The sequence below is a fragment of the Chionomys nivalis genome, chromosome 4, assembly GCF_950005125.1.
Source record: "Chionomys nivalis chromosome 4, mChiNiv1.1, whole genome shotgun sequence".
Taxonomy (NCBI): domain Eukaryota; kingdom Metazoa; phylum Chordata; class Mammalia; order Rodentia; family Cricetidae; genus Chionomys; species Chionomys nivalis.
In genome coordinates, this window is record NC_080089.1 from 103,643,794 (window position 1) to 103,666,485 (window position 22,692).

The 22,692-nt window shown below is 37.0% G+C and overlaps 1 protein-coding gene across 5 annotated transcripts in view; it reads right to left on the reverse strand.

Annotated features, from left to right (window-relative positions):
* Dock3 (dedicator of cytokinesis 3) overlaps positions 1-22,692 on the reverse strand; it is a 401,182-nt gene that overhangs the window by 150,421 nt on the left and 228,069 nt on the right. For all 5 annotated transcript variants that reach the window (XM_057766540.1, XM_057766539.1, XM_057766538.1 and 2 more), the window contains exons 10-12: positions 20,381-20,462; positions 14,951-15,011; positions 13,586-13,733 (exon numbers count right to left, since the gene is read on the reverse strand). In XM_057766540.1, coding sequence (XP_057622523.1) covers positions 13,586-13,733; positions 14,951-15,011; positions 20,381-20,462 — 291 coding nt within the window. The remainder of the gene's footprint in view (positions 1-13,585; positions 13,734-14,950; positions 15,012-20,380; positions 20,463-22,692) is intronic.

Below are 22,692 nucleotides of genomic sequence, written 5' to 3' on the forward strand. Positions count from 1 at the left end.
ACAATTACCCTGATACCCAAAGCACACAAAGACACAACTAACAAAAAGAATTAAAGACCAATCTCCCTCACGAACATTGACACAAAAATGATCAATAAAATACTGGCAAAGTGAATCCAAGAACATATCAGAAACATCATCCACCATGTCATCCCAGAGATGCAGGGATCATTCAACAAATGAAAATCTGTCAATGTAATCCACCAAATAAACAAACTGGAAAAAAAACCCACATGATTATCCCATTAGATGCTAAAAAAGCTTTTGACAAAATACAACACCCTTTCATGATAAAGGTTTAAGAAAGAGCAGGGATACAAGGAATGTATCTAAACATAATAAAAGCAACATACAGCAAGTAAACAGCCAACATCAACCTAAATGGAGAGAAAAATCAAAGTAATCCCACTGAAATTAGGAACAAGACAAGGTTGTCCACTCTCTCCATATCAATTCAATATAGCACTTGACGTTCTAGCTAGAGCAATAAGACAACAAAAAGAGATCAAGGGGATACAAATCAGAAAAAAAGAAGTCAAACTCTCACTATTTCCTCAAGATACAATAGTTTACATAAGTGACTCCAAAAATTCTACCAAGAAACATCTACAACTCATAAACACCTTCAATAATGTAGAAGGATACAAGATTAACTGAGAAAACTCAGTAGCCTTTACACAGATGAGAAATTTGCTGAGAAAGAAATAAGAGAAACATCACCCTTCTAAATGCCACAAATAACATAAAATATCTTGGAGTAACTCTAACCAAACAAGTGGAAAACCTGTATGACAAAAACATTAAGTCTTTGATGAAAGAAATTGAGGAAGACACCAGAAAATGGGAAAGATCTCCCGGGCTCTTGAGTAGGTAGAAGTAACATAGTAAAAACAGCAATCTTAACAAAAGCAATTTACAGATTCAATGCAATGCCCAGAAAAATCCAAGGAAAATTCTTCCCAGACCTCGAAAGGATAATACTAAACTTCTTATGGAAAAACAAAAAAACAGTCTCTTGCCAACCCTCAAATGGTTCCCTTAATTAAGATATATACTTCCCTGCCCCCATAGCCACTCCTCCTCCATCCCAACTGTCCCATTCCCCCAAGCTCTCCCCATCCTCCCCTTCTCACTTCTCTCTCCCCATCCGCCCTTACCCCCAAGCTCTCAATTTTTGCCTGGAAATCTTGTATACTTTCAATATCCAGGAGGATAACTACATGTGTTTTTTTTTTGGGGGGGGGGGTTTCACCTTCCTATTTAGCTTTTCTGGGATCATGAATTATAGGCTCAATGTCCTTTATTTATGGCTAGAATCCACTAATGAGTGAGTACATACCATATTCATCTTTTTGGGTCTGGGTTACCTCACTCAGGATAGTGTTCTCTATTTCCATCCATTTGCATGCAAAATTCAAGATGTCACTGTTTTTTACCGCTGAATAGTACTCTAATGCATATATATTCCACACTTTCTTTATCCATTCTTCCATTGAGGAGCATCTAGGTTGTTTCCAGGTTCTGGCAATTACAAATAATGCTGCTATGGTGTCCAAGGAGATATCCCCAGCTTGTTCCTTGAGCAGCTGAGGAGAGGGCACCTGAACTGGCCCTATGCTATAGCCACTCTGATGAATATCTTGCGTATCACCATAGAACCTTCATCTGGCAATGGATGGAGATAGAGACAGAGACCCACATTGGAGCACTGGACTGAGCTATCAAGGTCCAAATGAGGGGCAAAAGGAAAGAGAACATGAGCAAGGAAGTCAGGGCCACGAGGGGTGCACCCATCCACTGTGACGGTGGGGCCGATCTAATGGGAACTCACCAAGGCCAGCTAGACTGGGACTGATGGAGGATGTGATTAAACCGGACTATCTGAACGTGGCTGACATGGAGGGAGCCAAGGACAATGAGCACTGGGTTTTGATTCTACTCCATGTACTGGCTTTGTGGGATGATGGAGGTGGGTCTTGTGTCTATCTGTTGCTTTCATTGGTTAATTAATAAAGAAAATTGCTTGGCCTGATAGGACAAAAAATTAGGTAGGCGGAGTAGACAGAACAGAATGCTGGGAGAAAGAAGCAGATTCAAGCAGTCGCCATGCCTCTCCTCTCCAAGATGGACACAGGTTAGGATCCTTCCTGGTGGGCCACCACCTCGTGGTGCTACAGAGATTGTTGGAGGTGGGTTAATCAAGATGTGAGAGTTAGCCAGTAAGAGGCTAGAGCTAATGGGCCAAGCAGTGTTTAAAAGAATACAGTTTCTGTGTAATTATTTTGGGCAAAGCTAGCTGGGTGGCGGGAAGCAGCCCGCTGCTCCTCCTCACTACAGTGGGAACCTAGTCTGTTGGGATCCTCACCTTCTTAGACCTGGATGGAGAGGGGAGGACTTGGACTTCCCACAGGGCAGGGAACCCTGATTGCTCTTTGGACTGGAGTGGGAGGGGGAGGGGGAGTGGGGGAAGGGGGAGGGGGTGAAAATTTATAGCATTATCTGTGATAGCCAGAACCTGGAAATAACCTAGATGCTCCTCCCCCGAAGAATGGAAAAAGAAAATATGGCACATTTACACATTAAGTACTACTTAGCATTAAAAAACAATAACATCTTGAATTTTGCATGTAAATGGAGTGAATTAGAAAACACTATCCTGAGGTAACCCAGACCAAAAAGATGAATATGGTATGTACTCACTCATAAGTGGATACTAGCTATAAACTAGATGAAAGCAAGGAGAGAGATATCATGATTGATGGAGTCATTATAGGGTTAGCAGAAACCTGGCTCTAGAGAAATTCACAGGAATCCAAAAGGATGACCCCCAGCTAAGACCCTAACCAATAGAGGAGAGGGTGCCTGAACTGGCCTTGCTCTGTAGTCAGACTGATGAATATCTTAAATATCACCATATAGCCTTCCTCCAGCAAATGATGGAGGCAGAGGCAGAGACCCACATCGGAGCACTGGACTGAGCTCCAAAAGTCCAATTGAGGAGTAGAAGGAAAGAGAATATGAGCAAGGAGGTCAAGACCATGATGGGTTCACCCACCGAAACAGTTTGCCTGGACTAACGAGAGCTCATCAACTCCAGCCAGACTGGGAAGAAACAAACATAGGACCAAACTAGTTCCTCTGAATGTGGTTGACAGTTGCATGGCTGGGGCAGACTGAGGGGTCACTGACAGTGGCACCAGGATTTATCCCTACTGCATGTACTGGCTTTTTGGGATCCTGTTCTCTTTAGATGTATACCTTGCTCAGCCTAGATATAGTAGGGACCTTCCACAAGGTGCCTTAGTCTCTCTGAGGATTAGATGGGGTTGGGGTAGGAGGGTGTGTGAAGGAAATGGGAGGAGGGGAAGGAGTGGGAACTTAGATTTTTTTTAAAAAAAATCTAATAAATAAATAAAAAAGTACTTGCGTAACATTTTATCAACATTAAAATATAAGCTCTTTTCTTAACTAGAAAACTATTGTCTTTAGCATAATCTACTTAAATAAGCAATTTTGTTTTAGCTTTAAAGAACTTAGCATAATTAATGAACTTCATTTGCTCTTAGAATTATATAATTTTCTGCTTTAAAAATATTTTTGAAGGCAGGCAGTGGTGGCACGTGCCTTTAATCCCAACATTCGGAAGGCAGAGGCAGGCAGATCTCTGTGAGTTCAAGGCCACCTTGCTACACAAGATCATCCCCAAAACAAACCCAAGTGGTGGAGCCTCATACCATTAATCCCAGTACTAGGAAGTCACACACCTTTAATTGTAGCACTAGAGGGAATATAAAAATGAGAGGAGAGAGAAATTCTGGCTGCTTAGTCTGCTTAGTATGTAGTAGCCCAGGCTTGGTAAATGTAGGACTTCTCTAGTGACTTGGCTGCTTTGCTTTTCTGGTTTTCAGGTTAAACCCCAATATTCGCCTTTGGGTTTTTATTATTTGTGCTAAATCCCAGACATTTAAAAAATTTCTGAAGCTGGACGTTGATGCTATATGCCCTTAATTCCAGCATCTAGGATGCAGAGGCAGGTAGATCTCTGAGTTCAAGGCCTAGTCTACAGAGTGAGTTCCAGTACAGCCAGGGCTACACAAAGAAATGCTATCTCAAAAAACCAAAACGAACAAAGAACAACAAAAACACCTCAAAACAAAGAACCTCAAAAACTCTGAGCATATTTTTACTTTGCTTTAGAATTATTTTATATATTTACTATTCTAGCTTTTGGTTCATCTACACATCCAAAGATCCCTGATTCCTCTAATTAGAGACTGGTTCTCTATATGTGATCATTGTTATTGGGATATTGTTGCTTCTGGGTCCCTTCAGCTGACAGAACAAGAAAATAAATATGTATACAGATCTGTGTATACAGAGATATTTACAAATATGTCTATATGCAACCATCTGTCTGTGTGTTAAGATAGACAACCTGATGCCTCCAACCTCATTTCCATAACTACATGGATCATTCTAGCCTATATTTTATTGTTATGATTTTGTTTTTTGCGACAGGATCTCATAATGTAGCCCAGGCTGATATATAGCTCAAGATCTTCCTTCCTTTCTTATGCTCTTAAAAGATTACAGGTATGTACCACCATATCTAGTTCAATGAGTTTTGAAAAGAAAATGACTTTAAAATAAAAAGGAAGTCGAGCAGTGGTGGGGCACACCTTTAGTTCCAGCAGAGGCAGGTGGATCTCCATGAGTTCAAGGCTAGCCCGATCTACAAGAGCTAGTTCCAGGGCAGATTCCAAAGCTACAGAGTAACCCTATCTCAAAAAACAAAACAAAACAAACAAACAAGAAAACAAAAAGAAGGGAAAGAGAATACGCACCAAGAATATATTCAGCATTTTAAGCCTCAGAAATATGAGAAGAGACATAAGGAGTAAGTGGTAGGCAGAAAAAAAGGAGTTAAAATGAAAGAGCATCAAATTTGGCAGAAAAAAAAAGAACAAAACTCAAGAACAGACTAACACACTGTGATTAATATCAAAGATATGGGTCTAGAGAAAAGTGAAACAAATTACCAGATTGAAAAAAAAATTTCTACAGACTAGCAACTATGGCTCTCAGTGGGGGCTGATCTTGTTCTAAGGGACATTTGTAATATCTGAAGACAAGTTTCATTGTTATGACTTATACACAAAGACTAACTTCATGAGGACCTACAAGGCAAGTGACAGGTAATAAATATGCTCACTGTGTATTTGAGGATGAGGATATGAGTGACGTTAAGTACAAGCTAAGGATAGAGAAGCTACTCAAATCATTTTACTTAGAGGCTGTAGCTTCATCAGCATATTTTATCCAACCACTAGAATATTTTGTAGGAAAAATTTAAATGTAAGCATTTATTAAATAATCAAATGATTCATGATTATAATGAAACATGATTATGTTATACCCAATCAAATTAATATGTAGAGTATAATTAATGATGTCAGTAGTTTATCTTCACTTATAAGATGCATGAAGAATTTCAGCATCTGCGTACTGCCATGGCAGCCCATTTTATTCATTTACAGGGACAAGCATAGACAATTGGGTAGCACTTCAGCCACTGCATGTTCAGGGGTTAGAGGGATGGAAAACTTTTATTTCTCCACATGAGTGTTCTCCAAGCATTAAGAAGCAACAGGGCATATATGTAGGTTCAACAGGTCATAACATTTTTGGGGTAGCAGCAACCAAAGAAGTAAAATGATGTGGGAAGTCCTTCTGTATATATGTTGCTTTTATTGGTTAATGAATAAAGAAACTGCTTTGAGCCTATAGCAGGACAGAACAGAGCTAGGTGGGGAAAACTAAACTGAATGTTGGGAGAAAGAAGGTGGAGTCAGGAGAAGCCATGTATCCCTCCTAGAGATAGATGCCGGACAGAACCTTGCCAGTAAGCCACAGCCAAGTGCAATACACAGATTAATAGAAATGGGTTAAACTAAGATGTAAGAGCTAGACAATAAAAAGCTAGAGCTAACAGACCAAGCAGTGATTAAATTAATACAGTTTCTGTGTGGTTATTTTGGGACTGAGCAGCTGGGAACAAACAAGCAGCCTTCTACAACAGTGAAAGACCTGTATAACAAGAACTTTAAGTTTTTAAAGAAAGAAATTGAAGAAGATACCAGAAAATGAAAAGATCTCCCATGCTCTTGGATAGGTAGGATCAACATAATAAAAATGGCAATCTTACCAAAAGCAATCTACAGATTTAATACAAACCCCATCAAAAATCCCAACACAATTCTTCACAGACCTTGAAAGAACTATATTCAACTTCATATGAAAAAACAAAAAACCCAGGATGGCCAAAACAACAAAGGAGCCTCCATACGCAACACCATTCCTGACTTAAAGATCTACTATAGAGCTATAATAATGAAAACAGCTTGGTATTGGTGTTAAAACAGACAGATAGACCAATGGAATCAAATCAAAGACCCTGATGTTAATCTACACACCTATGGACACCTGATTTTTGACAAAGAAGTTAAATTATACAATGGAAAAAAGGAAGCATCTTCAACAAATAGTGCCGACATAACTGGATGTTGACATGTAGAAGAATGCAAATAGATTCCTGTCTATCCCCATGCACAAAACTCAAGTCCAAATGGATCAAAGACCTCAAGTAAATCCGACCACACTGAACCTCATGGAAGAGAAAATGGGAAGTGGTTTTCAACACATGGGCACAGGAGAACACTTCCTAAATATAATAGTAACACAGACACTGGGAGCAACAATAAATAAATGAAACCTCCTGAAACTGAGAAGCTTCTGTAAAGCAAAGGACACAGTCAATAAGACAAAAAGGCAGCCTACAGAATGGGAAAATACCTTCGCCAATCTCATATGTGGCAGAGGATTGATCTCCAAAATATACAATGAACTCAAGAAACTATCAAAAATATCAAAATAACTAATAATCCAATTAAAAATGGATTATTATTATCTAAACAGAGAATTCTCAACATAAGAATTGCAAATGGCTGGAAGATACTTAAGGAATTGTTCAACATCTCTTGCCATCAGAAAAATGCAAATCAAAACCACTAATGATAGCTTATGTTAGAGAGAATTGAGAAGTAAGGAGAGCACTTTTTCATTGCTGGCAGGAGTGCAAACTTGTACAACCACTTTGGAAATCAGTATGTCAGTTTCTCAGAAAATTGGGAATCAATCTACCTCAAGATCCAGCAATACCACTTTTGGGCATATACCCAAAAGATGCACAGTCATACCATAAGGACATCTGCTCAACTGTGTTCATAGCAGCATTATTTATAGTAGCCAGAACCTGGACACAACCTAAGTGCCCCTTATCTGAAAAATGAATAAAGAAAATGTGGTACATTTGCACAATGGAGTACTGTTCAGCAGTAAAAAAACAACTGACATCTTGAAATCTGTAGGCAAATGGGTAGAACTAGAAAAAAAAAACCCAACAAAACCTGAGTGAGGTAACCTGGACCTAGAAAGACAAACATGGTCTGTACTCATTCTTTTTGTTTTGTTTTGTTTGTTTGTTTGTTTTGTTTTTTGAGACAGGGTTTCTCTGTAGCCTTGGTGTCTGTCCTGGAACTCACTTAGTAGACCAGCTGGCCTCAAACTCATGGAGATCTGCCTGTCTCTGCCTCCCAAATTCTGGGATTAAAGGCATGCACCACCACAGCCCGGCTGCTTTTTTGTTTTTGTTTTTGTTTTTGTGTTTTGTACTCACTCATAAGTGAATACTAGATGTAAAGCAAAGGGTAACCAGATGTAGTGATATTTCATTTGTATTTAAATAAATAAAGATTGTCTGAAGTTCAGAGTGTAAAACAGATACTCTAATTGCCTTACAGACCAGGCACTGGTGACACACATCTTTAATCCCAGGAACCATGGTCATTTGCCATAGAAACTGGGTGGTAGTGGTGCAGGCCTTTATTCCTAGCACTAAAGAAGAATATAATACAGGAGGAGACAGCTCTCACACAGTCTCATTGTGAGATTCCTGGAGGCAGGATTGCTATTTTGGACTGAGGCAGAGGTAAGAGCCAGTGGCTGGCTATTTTGCCTTTCTAATCTTCAGATTGAACCCCAATTTCTGTCTCGGGGTTTTCAATAATCGTGCTACAACTAGCATATAGTCCATTACCCTGGAGAAGCTAGGTGACAAGGAGGACCCTAAGAGAGACATACATGGATTCCCTTGGGAAGGGGAATTAGACAAGATATCCTGAGAAAATTGGGGGGGAGTTTTGAAGAGGAAGGAGAAGAGAGAAGTGGAGGGAAGAGGAGAATATGAGGGAACAGGATGGTTAAGATGGAAAAAAGACAGAGAGGGAGAACAAGGAAAGAAATATTTTGATCAAGGGAGCCATACTGGAGCTAGCAAGAAAACTGACACTGGGAAAATTCTCAGGAATCCACAAGAATGACCCCAGCTAAGACCCTAAGCAAAAGTGGGGAGTGTGCCTGAACTGGCCTTCCCCTATAATCAGGTTGATGACTACCTTAATTGTCATCATAAAACCAGCAACTGATGGAAGCAGATGCAGAGAGCCAGTTAAGCACTGGGCTGAGCTTCTGGAGACCAGACCAAGAGAGGAGGAGCGATAATATTAGCAAAGGGGTCATGACCATAATGGGAATACCCGCAAAACAGCTGACTTGAGCTGATGAGAGCTCACTGACTCTGGATTGATAGTGGGAGAATCTTCATAGACCTCTGAATGTACATGAGAATTATGTGGCTTGAGGCCATTGGCAATGGGACCAAGATTTATCCCTAGTGCTTGAACTGGATTTTTGGAGCCCATTCATTCTGGAGGGATACCTTGCTCAGCCTAAATAGAGGCAAGGGCCTTAGTCCTGCCTTAAAGTGATATATCAGACTTTGTTGACTCCCCATGGGAAGCCTTACCCTCTCTGAGGAGTGGATGGGAGGACTGGGATCAGGGAAAGGTGGAAGGAACAGGAAGAGGAGAAGAGCCAAAGGAGTGGGAACTGGGATAGGTATGTAAAATAAAAAGATTGTTTTAAAAATGAATTTAATAATAATAATAAAAAGATCTATAAGTTTGCATTTAAAAAAGAAGTACCTATGAAAGGTCAATAACTGCTGCGGTAATTTCCAAAATTAAGAGAATAATATGGTATATATTACCATGCCCATGTTTTTTCAGATAGGGAGAAAAAGAACACGAGTTCAAACATAAGTCTGGGCAGTCCCAAAGGCAGACTAGGAAGAGAGCAGAACAGGCTTACAGAGCCCCACTCTCACATTAGGCTTCAAGGTGATTGTCTGCCCGATGTAAGTCCGTATTCTTATTTTGCCTGCCTCTTTTAATTGTAACTATTAAATTTTGGTCAAGGTTTGACTTAATTGCTTTTAACACTGACTAAAATTTTATGTATTTATCTCTAGGGTGTACTTAATTTTGTTTATTTAGTTGAAGATTTTATGTTAGAAAATAGGCAGTAACCTACATATTTAGGAACATCATCAATACTGCTCATTAGCTCATGATGACTTTTCCTTTAGTGCAAAAGAAGAAAGAGAAAATTATAAGGATAAAAACAAACCAAACCACAAATTCCTGTAAAATTCCCTGAGTAATCATATACAGATTGACCAATCTAATTGATTTTAGATGAGATCTCATGAGACATATCTGTCCTCTATTGTCCAGATGGGAACTGTTTAGACCACAAACACATTTCTATGTCTCAAATAAAAATATATGTTTAAAATCTCATAAGGAATAAACTGTGCAACATAAATATACTGAAACATGAAGATATACAGAATTGTATGAGGCAGGAAAACATTAGTTCTATTTTAAAACTCATAAATGGAGGCTCAGAGAACTTAAGTAATTAAGTCAAGATCATAAAGGATAAAACAGTATCAACAATATTCTCTATGAAATAATACTTATAACCTATTTTTAAACGTATAGGTAGTCTCAGTATAAAAAAATACAATAGTTTGTAGAATTTCAGTTTAAATTCTTCTTTTGGAAGCGCATCTATAACACGAGGAAACTACACATGAACATAATTAATGCATTTTCCATCCTTAAGCTGTTTTCTGTCATTATAGTACGGGGAGATAAGCAGAAGCATAAATAAGAGGAAAAATTACGTGTGTGTGTGTGTGTGTGTATTAGAAATGAATCAATATAAATTCGTGTACTTCTAGGATAACAAGGGGCATAGAAGAACATGGAGAAAGGTTGGAAGTAAGGGTACAAAGATTACAGGAGGCATCTAGGCTTTGCTTTGGTCTGGCAGATTGAGAGGCTCAGTGCACGCATCTAAACAAGGTCCTTAAGAGTAGCTGATAGAAGATACATGGAAGATTACCTCCCCACTTATATTGTGGAGGTGGGAATTAAACCCAAGTCCTTATGCATGAAAGACACGCACCCTATCAACTAAGCTACATCCCAAGCCTTGAAATAAACTTTTTACGAAAAATTTAAACTATTTTACATATTATTCAGGGTTTTTTTTAAATATAGAAACTCTCAGTTCCTTCATCTGTTCTCTTTCTTTCTGTAAAAGAAAGATAACAAAGGCCATAGTGTGTGTCTGATGATGCCACTATTATCTGTTATATCAAACTTATTCATATCTTCTTAAATATAAAATTCTCTCCATACAGATTATCTTCTCTGTTAAGAGATACAAAATAATCTTTGCATTGTTTTAGTAGTCTTTCTGCTTCTAGTAAGTTGACTTTAGGTAAACATTATGTGCATATAAGTCAATGCAATGAGAACTTCATTATGTATTTCACTACAGACTATATGAAATATGAGTATAATTACAACCATGTCTATCAGTAACTCATACCTAGAGTTACTGTAGGTGTTCCTGTAGAGAAAGTAAAAATGTGGTTTTCTTTAACAGTGGAGAAATGGAAGCAGAGGTGATACCCAGTACACTGTCTCTGCCTTTTCCCCAGATAACATGTTCACTTCCTATTGCCTTTGGATCAAGATGGAAATATTCTAGCTCTGGCACCACATCTGTGTGCATGCTGCCTTGCTTTCTGCCATGATGAAAATGGACTAAACCTCTGAACTATAAGTGAGCCACTCCAACTAAATATTTTCCTAAAGAGTTCCCCTGATAATGGTGTCTCTTCACAGCAATACAAACTCCAAGACTACTGTCTTTACAAAAAATATGCATAAAAATTACATGTATTAATAGGGTTCTGTGTAACATATCCATACATGTATACATTGTGTAATGACTAAATAAGGTTAAATATCTATATAGCCAAACTTTAATTTTTGGAAGAGTTGTGGTACTGGAATCAATTACTGATTAAGTCTGTAGGACAGGTTTTCATACTTAGAAAATTCTTTCCTAGCAAAAGTTAAAGCACTATTAGTAGAAACTAATAGTTTTAAGGTTTACAATTTAATTGAACTGACAAACACATCACCTGAAAGGTACTGAAAAATATGGCTTCTGACAGCTGGGTTCAATGAGATGCTATGGATTTAAGTTACTAATCCTGGAAGAAGTCCAAACTGCATGAAAAAAGCAACTTCACAAACCTACATTTGAGAATTTGTTTGAAAGTCTTGTAGCCTAGTCAAGTAGAAAAGCCATCTTACATTTAAACTTTGTCACTCCTTCCAAAGGAAAAACAGCTCTTCTATTCTATAAACACAAACTAACTTTCTTTGGCATTTTAGAACTGACACAGCCTGTAGGAAGGAGCTAAGAAAATACTATGCATGGATCCCACTTCTTGCAAAGTGGAAAACTGGTACTAAAAGCTGTTGTTTTAGAGGCAATTAGGCAAATAAGATGCCTAGCAAGATTTCAGAACTGAAGCAGTGCAAGAAGTTCCTTATCTGCAATGAGATTTTGCACTAAGGCAAGGACTAGCTGCTACACACAGATATACCATCTTTTGTACTATCCTTCATCCCTTTGCCATTGGATAGAATATAATGGAGTAAGATGATGAGAACTATGATCTTGGATTTCTGTTTACGCCTTTTGAAAGGAAAGCATATGAAGACGTAGGTTCTACCACTCATCCAAAAAGAAACTCAGTATTTTTAGAAACTCTGACTCATGTACTAAGGAGGAAGCAAGATAATCTTTTCGCTGTAAATGACTACTTTAAGAAATATCTTCATCCCATCAATTCCACAACTTAACCAAACAGAGGTGAAGAAAAATATTTAATAAATATGTTTGGACTTTTATTTTGAAATTCATTAAATGTACTTGATTAGAGAAAGTCTTGAGTTAAGTGTAATTATAAATTGAATTAATTCCATATTGGAGCCCGACAGAACACATAATGCAGGAAAATATAATACAATATTATGGTAAAACTATATTAACAAAATGATTGACAGTATTTGACTTAATTTGGGAAAATGATACTATGTTAAAGTTAACAGAGAACTTGTTTCTTTAGAAAATTATCAGAAATAGGGCTTTCAGTTAAGAGCACTGGGTATTCTTGCAGAGGACCTGGGTTTGATTCTCAGCACCCATATGGTGGCTTACAAACATTCATAACTCCAATTTCAGGGGCTTCAAAGACCTCTCCTGACTTCTGGAAACACTCAGGCATACTATGGTATACTTATATACACTTAGATAAAACATTAATACATATAATATAAGATAAATATTAACTTTCTTATCAGATATACATTTATTTTAAAAACTCATTAAAGCTGGGCACGGTCACTCATGATTGCAGTCCCAGCGTACAGAAAGCTTAAACAGGAGGATCATCATGAGCTAGAGGCCAGCATGCGACACACAGTGAGTTCTAGGCCAGTTGGGATTACTGACTGTCTCAAAAACTTCTTTATTATTAAAAAAAGCAAAAGCTTGCTAAATTCACCACTAATAATTTTTAAGAACTCTAAATATTTCTGGATTCCCCATAAGCAAAGAGAGATTATACACCAATGTTCTAGTTTCCTTTTTTAATTCCTTTTCTCTTTACTACTGTTGAGTAAGGGCCATGAGGAGATGGAATGAATCTATAAGGCATATCCCCTGGTTGAAGAATACCAAAAATAGCTCCATGCCATGCCATATGTGGTAGCAGAAAAGAACAAGATCTTGGATCCTCAAAACTTTTGGCTTTTCTTCAAATACATTATAACCTGACTCATAATTCTTTTAAGTAAACTGCATTCTTGGCTAGCTTAGCAGCAGTAATTGTTGGATATATACTAAATGTAGAATTTTGTATTTAGGATAAATGAGAAATTATATTGTTAGTTTTTCTGAAAATATCGAATTGGCTTATTCTACAGAGAAAATGACTATTATAGGTATCAACAAGAAATGTCTACTATCAGACTTTACTTTAGGTTAGAAGGTTCCAAATTCAGATATTTTAGTACCTAAGAAATTTATTAAAAATAAAAATTCCTGAGACTTTAAAGCCTTAGATCAAAATCTGCATTTCTACTAACCCTCCTTATACTGAATTATGGTTACTCTATGTTGATAAGGCTTGAGAACCGCTGCTCTCAGGGCATGTTACAAACTATCATTATTCCTGACATGTATTATTACTCACGTGTAAACTTTAAGAACAAAATCTTTTTCTTCTTTTAATTCTGTAAGTGACTGCAGAACATCCAAAATGCTTAGAACCGCACAGCCATACGGCCGCCTGTAGTGCAGGTGAGCAGGACCCTTTTTGGAGTCATTTAGGAGCATTCGACCTTGGGGATCGCAGAAAACACCAATTAGGCAGAGAACATCAACACTCTTCTCTAGTACCTTCTAATTATCAGCCAGTGACACCAGAGCTACAGGTACTAAAAGATTCCCAAAGACGAATAAAGAGCTAAAGTGAGTCATCTAAGGATATCTGTAAGGAAGAACACCAAATCAGTCTCTGGCCAAAGTCCTTTTTCTGTGTCACATTTGGTCAATTAATCCCAACAGTATATTTATTAATCAAATGAAAATAAGAATGACTTGATGAATTTCTTTAAAAAAAAAAAAGTCAGTGAACTGGTAAGATTTGAACTTGATGGCTATACTACTAAGAAAAGTTCAGTATTTTTTACCATATATTCATAGGTATAAAGGTTCTCAACTAGAAGTTCTTCCTCTAACCAAATTCTAATGCCAGAGATGCTGATGAACCATTGTGGGAGTGAGAGAAATCACGAGCTATGGATTGCTGCTTATTCCTCAGAGAGAGCAAGGCTGTGCCAACAGTGATAAAGCTCTTGCAAAAAAATGTGATTTCAACAAATGCTTTATGAAGTAAGGCAAAACAGCTGTTATATTATCAAAGGATTAAACATATTTTTGACAAAATTATACACCATATTCTAGAATTTAAACTATGAAAGAAGACTTATTTCTATCACCCAAACTTGAAATATGTATGGCCAATAAAACAATGGAACAGCAGTGCAAGGTCACTTTCTTCCATCTCAGTTTGAGTAGAAATGAGAAGCTACTTATCTTCTGCACTGGCAACATTAACTCTAATTTTGTGGGAAATGGCACGATTGCATAGTTTTGGAAAGAAACTAAAGCAAAGGACATGTAACACTTGTTCAATTGGCATTCTAGTAACTCTGTAAGAACTCTGGAGGAAAAAAACACATACAGAAGCAGGCAATGTTACAGGAAGAATATTAAAAAAAAAATCAGACCACTTAAAATACAAAATTTGGGCCCGAATTCAAAGAGGGAACAGAAGATCTGAAATGGGGAAAACATGTATTTATTTGCATCAAACCCAGCTACTGCAGCAGCTGAGATTAAAGGCAAAACAAACCAAACCACAGCAAACCAAAAAAAAAAAAGAGGCTAGACTCTAATCCTGAGACAAGAGATAGCAGGAAAGACAAAGTTCAGATGTATACTTTTCCTAAGTTTGACCAGTGTTAATCATGAGAACAGCTAAAGTGAACAGTACCTATTCGGATCACATGGGCCACTATGTATAAATCTCTCTTCATGTCTTTGCTGCTCAGATCCTAAGAAAAGAAAAAGAATAAATAAATCTAGACAAATAATGCACAGAAAATGATGATAAATTTCATTTCATTCAAACTTCATAGCAGTTTGCTTTTAATATATATTAAAGGGGAGAAGGGAGATTAGAGAACATAACATTTAATACATACAATAAGATTTATACAGTGGAGAGGCCCTATTACTGAAAATACTACTTTGTCATTCAACAATGAAAGCCTGAACTGGTGCTCAGCTAGAAGTTTAACCCCTACTGACTACCTCATGATGCTGGAGGAAAAAAGTAATCACCAATATCAACCAGGTACAAAACCTATGACATAAAACAGCAAGAGACAGAATATATCTGCCTGCAAGATATATTGGTACAATAGGGGCACAAATGTTAGGAGTAATAAACTACTTTATGATTGAATTTAAGACACATTTCATGAGATAGATTTCACACCAGACAGTGTTCAAATGACCAGGACCCTGAGACTAGAAAAGTCGTGGACTCTAGGGGGAAAACCTACTATTATTCTACTAAAGGAACACAGCAGTAAAATTATTCCTAATGACATACTGCTATGCGCATAGATCAATGCCTTTCTCAACCCTCATCAGAGAAGTTTCTTCTTGCAGAAGATGGGAACTGACACAGAGACCCACAACTGGACAGTATGCAAAGAATGAGATACTTTGGAGGACTCAGTCCTAACTGGGATGTCTTCATCAAGCCCTTCACCTCAAGGCTCAGGGATCTACGCCAAAGAGAAGAAGGAAAGATTGTAAGAGTCAGGCATGGTAGATGACTCCAAGGAAACAGTATTTTCTAAACACAATAGAAATGACAAAGGCTACAACAATACCTACAAAACCTGCACAGGTTCAAACCATACAAAATCACAGAAGGGGAAGTGGACATGAAGTTTCACTTCGAACTAAGAAACTATTTGTAACTGAAAACTGCTAGAGAAGAGAAAATCAGTTTACTTCAATGGAGTATCCCTGTGTATACAACCACCCTCCAGAGCAGGTCCCATGTCCAGTAGTAGCTGGCCAACACAAAATAGACTCTGTGTGTGTGTAGAGAGAGGATTTTTTTTTGAGAGGGAAAGAATGTGAGTTGGGTAGGTAGCAAGGTTGGGAGGATCTCGAGGATGCCTAGGGGAGGGAAAATATATTAAAAAAAATACATTGCATTAAGACTTTTATTAAAATAAAAACTGTTGAAATATATAATGAAAACTTGAATGTTATATTCCTTTGAAATTTTATTTTATTGATAGTATTCTTCTAGCTCTCATTTAGATCACCTAATAAATCAAGTATCTACAAAAGTTTCAGAATAGAATTCATATTGTTTTCACCCATGGTTATTCTGTCAGCATGCAAAGACATTTTATAATGCAAGAAATAAATGTTCAGTGCAATAAAATGTAGCAAAACATTAAAATCTCATTAATGATGAATACACTAAAATTTTATTCTGTATTAACTTTATATTCATCCCACTGTCCACAAATCATTATTACACACTTGCCACATTTCCTACAAATGAGATTAATTTGGTCTTAGTGAAATCTTGATAAAAGATTTGGTTCTAAATTTAGATGTTTATTGTTATTATCTGTACCAAGTTATAAGACTGAAAATGTTTTATCTTGTTTTTCCATTATTTATGAAAGGGTGCCCGTGTGTTATGTCATGCATATGGAGGTCAGAGGACAACTTTCACAAATCAGTTTTCTCCACCATGTGGGAACTAGAATCAAACTCAGGTCATCAGGCTTGGCAACATAGAGCCATCTTACTGGCCCTAAAATAATTTTATTGGAAAATTTAAAAAGGTTCTTTTAAGTAAACAAATATAACCCCAAATCACAAACTTTCAAGCTGAAAAGTTACAAAAATCTGTTTTAACATATTTACATTTAGAATCCATTGTAAAGTAACACACTTGCTATTTTTTTATTTAGAACATTACACCAGGAATAGTAAAACTTCCATATATATTTCATATATACTATCTATCTATCCATCCATCCATCCATCCATCCATCCATCCATCCGTCTATGAAGTTTCAGACTTGTCATGAGGTTATCCACTTGCAGGTTGCTCTGTCATTACGGTGATTTAGTGGTGCCTGATAGTGTGACCTTTTTTTCATGAGACAGGTTTTCCTATTTTCACTTCTATGAAAGAGTCCATCAGCTCCATTTTCTGTTCATCTTTCATATTTTGCTTGGTTTCACATGCAAGTCTCTTTTAATAAGGACAGAAAAAAAGAGTGGCTATGATTTTGAGTTAGCTCTTAAATGCAGAGTCACCATGTTCCTTGATTTATACCCTTTTATTGGACTACAATTAAGGGGAAGCAAGGAAGTAACCTAAGGTACAAAATGTAAGGAGGCTCTCACTTTTGACATCCTGTGTGTTGCTTATCTTACTCTAGTCCCAGCTCTGTCCTGCTGAGTAACTCTGAAAAAAAAAAAAAAAAAAAAAAAAAAAAAAAAAAAAAAAACCAGGGAAACATTAAAAGGTAATACAGAAAGGTGAAACTATAGTTCTGGATCCTAAATGGTCACAATATATTGCCAGGTTCTTAGAAAATAGCAACAATGAAATAAGTTACAAAAGTTTATTTAAAAAAATAGTATCTCTGGCATCACAAAGATAAACTTTTACATAAAAGTTATCTTTTAATATTGAATGGATGTATTGAACTCCATTTTGTACATTTCTCTAATTTTAAAATGGAATTTTAGGGGATGGAGAGATGGCTCAGTGGAATTTGTAGTTAAGAACTCTGTTCTTTCTAAGAACAGAGTTAAGTTCCCAGCATCTACACAGTGACTTATAAACATAAGAAACTCCAGTTCCAGGGAATTGAATGCTCTCTTCTAATCTCCACAGGCACTAGGCTCACACATGGTGCACATATGTATTGTGTAAAACACCCACACACATAATATAAATCTAAAAGAAGTTTAATAAAAATAAAAATGAAATTTTAAATATTTTCAAGTTAACACTGTAATAAGTTATACAATAGCCAAGTGGTGGTGGTGCATGCGTTTAATCCCAGCACTTGGGAGGCAGAGGCAAATAGATCTCTATGAGTTTGAGGCCAGCTTGGTCTATAGAGTGAGTTTCAAGTTAGCCAGGACTGTTACACATAAAAATCCTGTCTTGGAAAGACAAAAAAAAAAAAAAAAAAAAAAAAAGAAAAAAAAAAGAAAAAAAAAGATATAAATAATAGAAATTGAAAACAAAACATTTTCAAGTATTTTATGCTCATTCTTAAAGTTTATATATTTCCTGAAGGTTTGGTACATTTTCAAATGATATAGTTCCATCTACATAGCTAAACTAGTGTTAGTTAACCTGCACATCAAAATGTCTAGCATCATTATCAACAGTGCTCCAGTGGACTGCCACATAACCAAGAGTATATTAGGCAGTACAAATTGGACTTAATTTTTTAAATGAGGAACAAAGTTGGGAGAGGATGGGAAGGGCATGAATATGGAGGAGTTCAAGAAAGGGGATAAGTATGATAAAAAAATGTACAAAATTCCCAAGGAATTAATAAAAATTTTTATTTAAAACTTTGTAGATACTCCTCCAATAAAGCTGGGAAACTTTAAAAAGTCCAGGGCTGTAGTACAAAGGGAACCACCCAGTAGTACACTAACAGCTTGTGCCTTCCCACTGTGGCAGAAGAGGGGCTCACCATGAGTATTACATACACTTTTATTTACACAGGTGATGCTTCAGCTTTGGCCTCTGGACTCAAATATATAAATAAAGTGCTAAATAAAATTTTGACTTACTATAATTACATTCAAATGTCTTCATAATTAGGTTTATTTTTCAAGAGCATTCATATCTAAGAATTCAATAACTTACTTATACACTTAGCTCTTTCAAATCTAAACAACAGTCACTAACAATTTCTCTTGTTTTAGTAGAAAATAAGGAGGATATCAAGATCTAGAAAAGCCTCTTTCTAACTAAGACATCCTCTTTCTGCTTTAGAAATGACGTCGGTCAGGCACTCTCACTTCAAAGCTCTCTGCTCACATAAATCCCCTTCCCTATAATCTCGATTCTTTCTTCTGTTTGGTGTTGAATAGAGTACACTGTCCCTTCTAGATTAGCCATTTTAATTTAATTCCCTAAATAATTGCCACGGGGCTGTGTTTCCTATTCTTTCTTCTTACATTATCTCCCGAGGTTTCAATGATGAGCTCAGTCATGGACAAAATATTATTTGAGCTTAGCTAGGTTTGAAAACCTTCCTATACAGCTGAAGCATTCTTTTCTACATAGAGAACATTTTCAGTGAGAGCTATTCCACTGAGAGCAGTTTCTTATTCTGTAGTACCATCATCTGACATTTTGACAGATTAAGTTGTAGTAAATGATCTGAAGTCAGGTGAAGAAACATAATTTTAGTTCTCCAATAAAGTCACATATTAGATCTTCAGATAAATACTATTTTCTCTTAAGAGGCATCAAATCAACTTTAAGATAGCTCTCCACCTATCAGCCACGGGCCACATGCAAGGCCAAGAACATTGTGAAACTATCACACCTTCGTAAGCTCACGAGGATTTCTGTTTTGCTCTATTTTGTTTTGCTAGCATCTTGCTTAATCCTCCAGCATCTGCCTCCTAACTAGCTAGTTATAACAGACATAAGCAAACTATGCCTAGCCAATGAATTTGATATATCTTAACTACCACTGAAATAGGTCAAAGCATTCACAAGGATCCAAGAGCTTTAAATTGTGATATATTCTTGTTTTCTTCTTCAATAAATTAATTAAATAAAGGTGGATAGTTGTTACTTAGTAAAAATAAATAAAGCTGATTTGGATAACACAAGGGAATTGTAGAATTATGAGATCTAAGTTTTAATAAGCAGATTTGCCAAGCCTTCTGAGATGAGATGATGGCTTCATGAGTGGAGACCAAGAGCAATAACATAGTTATTTGGAAAAGTGTAAAGTACAGACGAGAGTAGAAAAATTCCTCCATTTGGTATTATAAAGAGGACAGGTTAGTTTACATGAACTTACTAGATGGCTCCTAAACTATAGGTCTGGTGGGTGCCTTGGACATCAGAGATTTTATATGAAATAGCATATAAAATCTACATTAGGTACCTGATTTTTTAAATAAAATTTCAATTAAAGACCACTGCTAACTAAAGGTCTCTACAAGTATTTCATTAAAACTTGATGGAAACATAAATCAGTTCCTATTCTCACCAGTGGAGGTGCGAGATAAGAATAGATGTTTGTTTCCAGAGTGACAATATTCACACAGTAGGCCCTTGATTGAAGTTGGCACACAAAGGGGAAAGAGAATTTGCACATACTGTAAAAAGGGCACACATTCGTTCTATCTTCTCTGGGTTCCTTGGTCCACCATTCTTGTTCAGTCTCACCAGAAACCGTTCACTGAAATGTAGGAGAGAGAGATACAGAAAATGTAATGAAACAAATTAAAAAGACATATACAGAAAAATCCCTAAAAGCTTATGAAACAGCTTATTGTGATAGGCAAGGATTAAAACCACACACACTGGTAAAATACCTTATTTGTTGTGCCAAACAATTTGCAATGCATATATGTTGTTGTTTATTGATTAGTTGTGGCTGTGTTTAGTCTCTCTCAAGTGTGAGTTCCTTGAAAGTAGCAATGAGCTTATACTCCTCCATAAGTCTCCTTGAAGTTGGAGTCCAACTCTACACCTATTGTAGCAAATATAATCTCTAATATGAGCAGATAATTGTAAAAATATGTATAATACTAGACCTAAAAGAAGCTATATTATTCAGTTTATATCTTTCTACATATATAACTCCAGGGAATTATTTGAGGACTTTAACTACTATATACTGTTTTTCAAACTTTACCAAAGTCTTTATAAGAATTTTCCTTCTTGCTGCAATGAGAATTTAACAGACACTAAATATTTTATTCTCAATTCATACAGACCATTCTTGTAGGAAATTACAGACTAAAACACGTCAGAAACAGTATTTGAAATATTTGGAAAAATACTCCCTTGCTCTCTAATCTTCCTATCCCAGCTCAACATCTCCTTCCTGCCCCCCCCCCCCGGGCTCCTTGCCAACTGTAACAGTAACACTAAGCCACAGTGAAAAATCTATGTTATCATAAAGGAAATGTTCTTTATATGCCCAGTTACACTCATTAAATGTCTGTGAGATTAACAAAAGAATGGTATGAAAATATTACACTTAGGATAATAAGATGCACCCTAGCTTTTAATATATTTGTTTGTTCACCAAGTAAATAGAATTTTCTGTGATGCTCTATGTGCTAAACAAACATTGGAATACAAATGTGAACAAGATATATACAAGATACTTTTTAGTCCTTGTAGATACTGAGATGTGCATAACCAAATCTCAAAAGATTTCGGTCAGATATAAAGTTGAGATTCTTCATTTGAAGGAGTAAATGAGAATAAGAACGAGAAGAAGCTTTGATCAGAATCCTAAAGGTACTGAGATTTAAGAAATAGGCAAAAGAAAAACTAAAAACAGAGAAACATAGGGACAAACAACAACACAGAAGAAAAATAAGTACAATGGGATACTGTTTCAGTCAAGGCCATAGGGAATCACCTTAGCTAAGGACAAATTTTAGAATAGCAAGATGAGTCTGGGAGAGCTGCCTCAGTGAAATGGTAGAGAAGAACAGCTGTGTGAGAAGAATGAGGAAGTTCAAACAGCAAATCTGTAACTCTGAAAGGCATGGTGTGAAACAGAAGCGATGTACTTTTAGTTACATGGAGATAAGGAAGGTCTTTGTTAAATGAGAAAATAAATCACATGGGTAAAGTCAAATTACTTTCAATAAAGATATCGAGGTAAAAGTTGAGTGGTGGTAGTGCATGCCTTTAATCCCAGCACTCGGGACACAGAGGCAGGTGGATCTCTGTGAGAGTTCGAGGCCAGCCTGGTCTACAAGAGCTAGTTCCAGTACAAACTCCAAAGCTACAGAGAAACCCTGTCTCAAAAAAACCCAACCAACCAACCAACCAACCAACCAACCAACCAACCAACCAACCAACCAACAAGTCATCAAGGTAATTCAGAGAGATAAGCAGGGAGCTGGACAGGTACTTCAGTGTTTAAGGGCACATGCTGTTTTTTCAGAGGACCTGACTTTGGTTCCCAGCTCTCAGCTCTGCAGGCCAGAAGAGGGCACCAGACCTCATTACAGATGGTTGTGAGCCACCATGTGGTTGCTGGGAATTGAACTCAGGACCTTTGGAAGAGCAGGCAGTGCTCCTAAACGCTGAGCCATCTCTCCAGCCCTGGGCAAGGGTATTTTGAATGCTTAGTAAATGCCAGAAGAATAAGAGGATGTTGTAGCTTGCTTTACGCAGCATCCATATAAAGATGGCTGGCCTAAGGGTTTATATGTGATAATCAAAACAGATAAGTTTCTGAGAACAAGGACATACTCTTAAGACCCAACTAAATAAAAGAGACTATCTATATAGGAAATGTCAGGTGAGTGATGGAATCAAACACTGGCACTCTGGGACTTCTGAAGACTGCTAAATTTGCAGTGGTCCAGTAAAAATACCTGGGTATTGTAACACCACACACACACACACACAAACACATGCACGCATGCACACACACACGC